General features: G+C 38.3%; 1 protein-coding gene across 1 annotated transcript; it reads left to right on the plus strand.

The window, feature by feature from the left end:
* Positions 1-4611: 4611 nt before the first annotated feature.
* KCNMB1 (potassium calcium-activated channel subfamily M regulatory beta subunit 1) lies at positions 4612-7733 on the plus strand. Its single transcript, XM_054389420.1, has 3 exons — positions 4612-4748; positions 6135-6330; positions 7470-7733. The coding sequence occupies exons 1-3, from the start codon at positions 4612-4614 to the stop codon at positions 7731-7733; spliced, it is 597 nt and encodes a 198-aa protein (XP_054245395.1).
* The last annotated feature ends 1544 nt before the right edge of the window (positions 7734-9277 follow it).

Below are 9277 nucleotides of genomic sequence, written 5' to 3' on the forward strand. Positions count from 1 at the left end.
GTTACAGAAAACTTTGTAATAGGGGAACTAAGTTAGGAGTTCAGTCACAGCAAAAGAAAACCAGAGAAGAACAGGAAAGGAAAATAAATATGAAAAACTCTTTCAGCTTTAAATTCCACCACCATCCCCAGCTTGTCATGTAACAGAAGATTTTTCACCTGAAAAAGAACGATTTCCTCAAAAACAGTAAGTATATATCTAAGCAACCCTTTTTCAGTCAGTTTGGGGTTTGAGAAGTGCTGTGGTCTTAGAAACAATCTTTCTAACTCTGCAGCACTACAGCATATGGGTTCAGTTATTCTCCCTTTTGTAACTGGATGCAATCTGCTAATTCCTCATAAATATTTGTAAAGATAACAGTAGTGTTTTTGCAAATTAGGAGTCTGCAGCCCATATGAGATCAGGGCATTTCTTCATTTTAATGGTAAATAAGCTTCATGGCTTTAAGAGTCCAGCACTCCATTAGAAGCCTTGTCTACCTCTAATTATGTTAGAATGGAAGCAGGCACATGCAGGAGCAGGCTTCCCTGAAGTATGCCCTTAAATTGATTCCTTGTGTGCAGCCCTGTACAGCACTGAATCCAGAAGAAGCACTCTAGAAATATTTCAGAGCTGCTGAACTGAGCAACTTTTTTTTTCCTTTAAGAAACATCAGGGTAAAAGTAAACAGAACCACTCATCATCAACTGCATACATGTTTAAACTAAAAAGCTGCCTTTCTTCATTCACTCTAGTTTCAGATCAGGTAAACAGTTCTTTAATAAAGCAAAATGAAACATCCCATTTCATAAAATAAACATAGCAGTCTTCAATGACAGTCAAAATGTTGCTGCTTCAGGTTTCCAAGACAGCTGCACAAGCACACGGCAGAATCTTCTTTTCTTGCCCCATTTCCATGGAGGTTTCACCATCACCTGAATCTGTTACACAGTTATTTGTGGTACCAAATGCTCAGGGTTCTTACCAATTTGCAATGAATAAAATGGGCGTTCCCTGGCCACAGCACCCTGGAAAATGCAGACTTATTACCAGTAAGGAATGAATGTAAATGATGGAGTAGGAAACAGAATGAGGGGATATGGGGAGCAAATAACAATACAAATGTATTTTTGACTTCAAGCCTGTTGTCTGTGTAAGTAGTGGGGCAGGAGGTGAAAAAAAGGATGAAGGCAGGATTCAAATAGAAAGGAAAAAGAATCCAAGTGGTGTTAAAATACTGATGGAAACAAGTGGATAATTATGAGTGATCAAACTTACTCTACTTGCAGGCAGTAGTATAACCTGTGCAGCTCTGCCATGGCAGCATAACCAGTACAGAGCTCAGATTTTAGATCTTCTGGTTCCCACACAAGGTACTTACCCAATAAAGTGGCAACAAACAGCGTGCTCCTCTTACCCACATAATCAACATTTTTTTGTGTTGCCTACACAAGTTATTTTGAGAATAAAACAAGGTAACTATTAAGCTGGCCCTTGACAGCAGAAAGCAAATTACTATTTTGTTTTTAGAGGTGCTAAAGACCAAGAAGTCCATGCCTGTTTGAAACTCCTCATCACTTTAGAGATGCTGATGACACAAATCTCTCTTCTTGGTGTGATGCAGTATTAGCACTTGATGCTCATCTGACAGCAGTACATAAATGCTCACTGGAAATTCACCATATGGTGCAGGATAAACCAGCTCCAAAAAATGACTAGCACACTGTTAATATTTATTCCAGGCTGTAATTTGAGGGAAGGGTTTAGCACCCTTTCTTCTGCAAGCAAGCAAGATTAATTTATCAGTGCTACCTCTGATGCCATACCCAAGGCAAGAGCAGCCTGGAATAGCTTGAGAAGGAGATGGTGTTTGAACTCAGAGGTCACAGCACTGGAAACTTCTCAAAGGATGGAGAGGAGGAGTCAGAGATGTCCCACTGAATATCAGACACATCTACTGATCAAAACAAGGGACTCTATTCCACACTGGAGCAGATGGCATCCCCAGAATTATCACCAGCAGCTGTCAATGCAGTGATTATACATTGAAATTGCACAGCTAATGTACTGTATAATTTAACCAGACTGAAGAAGAAGATTAGGGAGAGGGAACATTAGAAAAAGCTTTGGAGCTTATATTTTCCTAATAATTAGAAGCACCCCACAATTTTCAGTTCAGATGATACATTTAGGTTTGCTCTTGAAGGCCAGACTAAAACCCATGTTACACACCTCAACATCTCCCAATTCAAACTCAATAGACACTTCCTGAACCAGTCAAGTCCTTTGCATGGCTTTTTCAGAGGAAATACTTAATTATCTCTTCCAACATTCCTCTTAATATACATTGTCGGAGCTAGAAGATGGCACACAATTTTCAATCTGAAAAAAAAAAAAGACCTTTTTAACAATGGGGAAATTCCAAAGATATGTGGCTTTCTACATGCATGCAGCATTGCTTTGTCTGAAAAGCCAGAAAATGCAGGATTTTCAACACAAGAACATAGCAATATTTATGTATATGGGGTTTCCTTCACCTGTGTTTCCTCTTAAATTATTCTGCACATGCATGAAATAGTTTTACAGATTGTTCTGGTCTTCTAAATTTTCAAGCATAAAAAGAATGCAGCAGGAAGTATGTATTTCATTTTTCAGGACCACATTTATAGCTAATCTGGTTCAGCAATACAACAGTGATGTGAGGACCTCTGATTTACTCTGCCTGAAGACCTAGATGGTTATTTTCTATGTTTGTAGAAGCACTCAGTGAGATATTTTTAGATTAATCTTTCTTGTTAACATTCTCTTCATAATTTACATGTTCTTATTCTCTTTGGGGCAGGGCATAGATCTGAACAGGGGGGGGCAGAAGCAGACAGCATCACCTAGCAGCCCCACAGAGAGCCAGGGTAAAGGCAGCCCAGCTGGTGCCAGGATGGGGAACAACACTGCTCATAACAATGAGAATACCTCTTGGCTACTTGGAAACATTTCCAATTTGCAGACAAATTCCTTAGGTGTTCCAAAGATGTAGTCTGACAGTTTGAGATGATTAGGAAGGATGAGCTTACCTGGGAAGTATGTGGCTGACAATGAAGCAGACTGATGGGGCAATTATATTTCTTATTTGGTTAATGGTCACAGGAGTTGTTGTTTGTCATGTAATAAAGGGTCTGATACACTACCATTTCCCAGCATAACTAGGACAGCTGTGTAAACACCATGGTTCATCTAAAACTCAACAATAGAACACTAGTCTAGCACTAGACCATTTGAAGTTTTCCACAAGTCATGGCAGCAGTACCAATCTTTCAATTTTTCATTTTCCCACAAAAGTGATAAAAGAAGAATCGTTGTTACTTCATGTGAGAATTTGTTAACAGCATGGGTTCTTGTGGTGGTTTAACTAATTGTCTGTATTTAACTTCTCAGTGTGTTACAAGGAACTGCTACTTAGGTACCACATGCTCTGGGGCCCATGCTCAAGGACTGATGATGTTCCTCAATTTCATTTTCCCATCCAATCAAAGCTGAACAATAGGCAGAGTCAGTTTTTAACATCAGTCGGTCTTAAGACGCTGTGTTGTGTACTGTTCCAGCATTATTTTGGAATTCTTTGGGGTTTGAAAATGTTATTTCCATTCCACACATACACCCTTCCCTGCCCCCCACATCCTCTCAACTACAAGAAATGTCAGAACCTTCAGAAGAACTCTCCTTACTGACACTTCCCCAGGTTTCCTGGTAGGATGCATGTGCCTCTGTGCATGGCTATACACAAGTAAGCAGGCACAGAACAAGCACACTGGCAGTGTGTGATGCCACATATGTGATTTATAGCCCCACAGAACAAGAAACACTCAGTACTGCCTCATTTAAAAGCGTTAACTCTCTATTAAATTCAAAAGCCAGTAAACAGGTAAGGTTCATCTTATGGCCATTTCCAAAGGCAGTAAATCATACAAGAACATAAGAAAAACAATTCCCCTCAAAGTGTCATACACAAAGTTCACAGGAGATATTAATGATCATTTAAAGTGGAATTAAATAGGGGACTGGACAAATTCAGTATTCTAACAACAATGACATCCCTGAATGGATGAGACCAAACAGCAAACATGCAGAAATCAGAACTGGGCATTTCTATTTCTAAATTTTATAATTTTTCAGCTCTTCCGGAAGAAGCCAACCACATTTCAGACTAATACAAAACCAAAGGCAGAGCGTAAAAAGAATCCCACTTTGGGAAGATTGTCCCTTCAAGCAGCCTTTACCAACACACAACACAACATTTCTTACTTCAAAGAAGCAACAACACAGACTGAATTAAGGCAAATTACAACTGGGGTGTGAACAGCACTCTCCTGAAAAGTAATCAGGTATTCCTACCCTACACAAACACATACATGCTTTGTAAAGGGTTTATATGGTAAAACTCAAAATACAGAAGGAGTCTCCTACTAATGAAAGATCTACTTTTCTGCAAAAACAGGGCCGTTCCTCCATGAGATACATCATATTTCAGAAACTTGTTACACAACTGCAATACCTGTAGCCAATCCTAGTTGCATTTCCCCTCTTCATTTTATTTTACATCAGAAAGAAGTTATTCAGATTTCACAACTCTGAATCATGTTGGCGAAAAAGCTGGTGACTGCACAGAAACGAGGGGAGACAAGAGCCTTGTGTTTGGGACTAGGAATGGTTGTGTGCTCCATGATGATGTACTTTTTTATTGGGATCACCATTGTGCCATTCTACACTAAAAGGTAAGAACAGTCATTTGTTCACAAATAAAAATTTGTTTGTTTGTTTTTTCCCTATCAGCATCAAATGTAATTATTTTAAAAGTGCTAAAATATACATTGTGCAATAAGTAATATGTTCTTGAATAGCTCATAAGAATTTAGGACAGAAGAAAGAAAAAAAAAAAAAAAAAAGAGAGCCAAGAAGTCAACCAGCACAAGGAGGAGGGAACAATCATCATCAGAGCTAGAATGAGAAAGACTAAACAAAACACTTACTATGAACACATGTTTAAAAAAAAAAAAAAAAGAAAAAAGAACAACCATGCTTATCAAAGCTTGATAATGGAAAATTAAGTCTTGCATAAATGGAAGGGGGAAAAAAGCTTTTCCATATTCAGGAAGGTGTGTTGTTTTATAATAAAGTTATAAAAACTTGAACAACAGAATCCGTATCTTATTTCCAAATTAACCATCATGACAATGTGGGCTCTTTAACAGTCTGGTCTACCACAGGAAATGTTGCAGAATAAAATGACTGCTGAAGAAGTTGCTATTACCTGGGGTTTTATTAAATTTTGCAAGCACTGCTTCCACACACAAAATTGATTTCCAAAAAAAATCAAAGTAACAAGACAGAGTGCAGCTGAGTTTTTCATGCATGAAGATTTTGACAAGAGAAAGCACATACATCCACCTCATTATTCTTACCAATACCACTTAAGGTTCCCAAACATGTCTGAAAAACATTCCCTTTAAAACAGTAATTCACATTTTAGTTATTTTCTACGCTTCTAAATACGTTACAAAAAACATTTGCGTGTAAAAAGATCTGTTTAAAAACTGGAGTGAGACTTTTTTACATTTTTTGTCAAAGTGTATTATTGTAAACAAAAGTTTACTCTCTTATCACTAATAAAAGATTAACTCTTGAGAAAAAGTGATAAATAATAGCAAAAAAAAAGGAAATTTTGTCAGACAAAATCCTAATGGTTTATTCATGCAAAGGTCCTGGAATGAAGAAAAGAAGAAAGGGGGGAAAAAACCCATGGAATTCAGTAATTCTCAGAACATAGATTAAATTATTCAAAATATTTTAAAGACTTCAAGTGTGCTCCGTTTCCAATTCTTAATACCACACTAAAATCCATAAGAACTGTTCTTTCTTGAATAACACATGAAGCTGATTACAGATGGGGTTAGAATCCAACTTCAAAGAATAGAATGCATAAAACCCCTCAACCATAACAGTCACAAAAACACTTTCCCATGGCAACGTTTCTCCAGGTGCAGCCATTGTTCTGGGCTGGGCAATGTTCACCACACCAGGACAGATCAGCCACAACCTCCCACCATGGGCAGACACTACTGATGCATTTTAAAACAATATCTTGTTTTGTTAATTTGTAGTGTTTGGACAACAGAAACCGTGTGCAAGGTACTCAAAGTCAGCATCAAGGACCAAGCTCCCTGCCCAAACAGTGACGGCTCAGAAGATGAGGATGTTTTTCCCTATCCCTGCCTACAGGTGCGGGTTAACCTGACAGCCTCAGGACAAGAGGTTATGCTGTATGCCACTGAAGATACACTGGACTTAAATCCTAAGGTACTTGCAACACAGCCTGAATAATCACTCTGCTTTAACACCTTTGAGAAAAAGAGGTAATTATTTTTAAAGTAAGCAGTAGAGTAAAAGGAAGATTTGTTTATCTTTTACATGTTAATGTCCATGCTTAAACCAAGGCATTTTAAAAATACTTCAGAAATTGCACAGGTCTGGGCTCTGTTTTAATCATTAAACACTAAGTTCGTATTTTATTCCTTGTCAAGGAATTACACCAACTAAAAAAACGTATTTAACATTTCTGAACATGAAAAACATGTAGGTAACCAGGTTGAAGACTTGTAGCAAGAAACAGTTTACAAGCTGTGGCTTGCTCAGTTACTTGAATTCTCAGAGGAGAGACCGAGAGTTTAAAACAAAACAACAACAAAACAACACCCCTGCAAGTCATAGAATAATAGAATAGCCTAGGTTGGAAGGGACCTTAGAAATCATCTACTCAAACCTCCCTGCCATGGGCAAGGGACACCTCTCAACTAGACTCAGCTGCTCAGGGCCTCATCCAACCTGGCCTTGAACATCCCCCCACAGAGAGGAGGCACCCACTGAGTCCTAAACACCCTTAAAAAAAGTCCCTCTTCCACCCTTCCTGGAGTATCCCTTCAGGTATGGGAAGACAGCTATAAAAGGACAAACAAGAAGGTTCCAACAGCCATGCTTTCCTCTTATTTTTCTGCTAGTCACAAGCAGGAGGTGCACAGTGAAGTAATTTCATTTTCCTGCGCACTGACAAGCCACTTGTGAATTTCTGAACAGCTAAAACATCTCTGCTGTGATGGTGCCTAGAAGCTCTGCTAAGAATCCAAGCTTGGCACTGCAATAAAAGCACTAATCACAAAGACTGCAAGTTTTATTTCAATCACAGATGTGTTATTGGTTTCAAATAACATTATTCCAATCTGTAAACCTACAGACTTCAGGCATGGACACATACTGACAGAGTCAGAGAAGCATGGCAAGTGGGGTATGGACATGAGGAAATCAGAATGATCTCCAGGAATTCCAGCCTAACCACAGAAGTATTATCTATGCTGACATGATTGTTTCATTCAATCTGACTTAGCTATAAACCTTGTATTAGAGTATCTGTTATAATGAATCACCTTGATTTCTTATTCCAGTGCTCATACGTCCCAGACAAGTCTGAGAAGGAAGCTAAAGCAAAAATAGAAAAGATTGCAAGCAATTTCAAAAACCACCAGACTGTGTCATGCTACTACAACCCAGGAGGAATGCAGACCAATGTCATTCACAGCAGACTTTATCCCCCAAAAGGCCTCCTCTTTGTTTTTCTTTGGCCTACACTCATGTTTACTGGTGGATGTCTGATTATTTTTCTTGTAAAAATTAGTCAGTACGTCTCTGTTCTTTCTGCTTGGCAGTAGAAAATAGAACAACGATCTAACACAGACTGTTGCAAAATATCAAAGCACCTTTGTTCTGCCTCTATCTGCATTTTGTGACTTTTAATATACCAGGTGTCAATCCAAGGGCAAGCATTCCAGAAAACTTTTCATTGTGATCAGCAAATCAAAATGAGAGCAGGATAGTACAAAACAGCAATTAACAACAGCAACACTGGTCAACATGCAAAGTCTAGATGGTTAACTATTAGAAATCCATAGAAGGTAAAGTGACCTGCTTTAGCACTTAAGAGTCATACTGTGTGTCAGCTGTTAAAAACAAAACAAACAACAGAAAAACCTAGAAGCAAGCAAACAAAACAAAAACAAACAGCAAACCCACTAAAAACCCAAGCAAACAAACAAAACCAAAACCAACAAAAAAACCCAAAAATTTATAGAGGAGGAAAATTATTTCCAGAAGAAAAAGTATTTACATCTTCCTATAACACTTCCATGAAAGTCATCACTTTGTATATAGGATTCCAATCAATCATTCTGATTCAGGAAAATGCAGCTGGCATAGGTACTGGTGTTTAGAGTGACGAAAAGCATTTGCTTATTGGGATGGGAAAGGGAAGAGAGCCTATTTTGTTAGTTCACCACAAGCTGAGGCAGGAGGACGACAATTGCTTGAAAAGACAGTAATGTGAGCAGGAGGATAGCTGTTGAAGCTAATGTACCATAGTGGTACTGTACTGGAGGTGAACAAGCTAGCTGAACATGGAGAGATTTATTGAACAGGCTCTTGGACAGCTTTTCTCCAAAGGTATGTTCCTTATTCTCTTTGATCACATACCTCTTCCTATAATAAATCCAAAATCTGATGTTATCTTTTCTAGGTGCACATTACCCTAATTGCCTCGTCTCAGAAAAATTTTTGAAGATGCACTTTCTACTTCTTACCTCTTACAATTCCAGGCAGACTTTCAGAAAGGCGTAGCATGCTAAACAATTTATTCTACATTCAGCACCAAGTGCAAATACAGAGAGCACCTGAAAACACTTCAGAAAAAAGAGAACACAAGATTAAGATTATAGATGGGGGCAGAAGAGAGAGTTATTTGTAAGGCTCCATCTCTTCACTAAAGTATTTGTGCCACACTCTGAACAAGACAACCTGAATGAAGGATAGGCCAACAAACTCAAAGCCTTTCTTCTATAATTTCATTTGTGTGCTTTAAAGTCTAATGAGACTATACAATATATGAAAGAGGTGTCTCCAAAAAAAACCCTCAGTGATTGAGGTTAAGCAAAAGAATCATGTTTAACACATGGATTTCTTTATAGTTGTTAATGCCTTGCATACTTTTCTCTCTGCTGGAGCGTTTCAAAGCATAGAGGTACTGTAGTGTGAGTAAACACTTGCTGTCTTTATTTAAACATGCTGTTGTTTATGATACCAAAGCCAATGATAGGAGTAGGGGACCCGATGATCTTTTATCTATATCTGTCAAGGGCTGTAAAACCAAGGAATTACAATAGCAAATCCTAGACATCTAGGTAGCCAAGGAATTGAACTAAAA

This window comes from Indicator indicator, chromosome 18 (genome assembly GCF_027791375.1).
Source record: "Indicator indicator isolate 239-I01 chromosome 18, UM_Iind_1.1, whole genome shotgun sequence".
In the NCBI taxonomy this organism is placed as follows: Eukaryota; Metazoa; Chordata; class Aves; order Piciformes; family Indicatoridae; genus Indicator; species Indicator indicator.

Coding starts and splice junctions, on each gene's coding strand:
- KCNMB1 (XM_054389420.1), top strand. CDS start 4,612: ATGTTGGCGAAAAAGCTGGTGACTGCACAGAAACGAGGGGAGACAAGA. Junction 4,749..6,134: donor GTGCCATTCTACACTAAAAG/GTAAGAACAGTC, acceptor GTTAATTTGTAG/TGTTTGGACAACAGAAACCG. Junction 6,331..7,469: donor CACTGGACTTAAATCCTAAG/GTACTTGCAACA, acceptor TTCTTATTCCAG/TGCTCATACGTCCCAGACAA.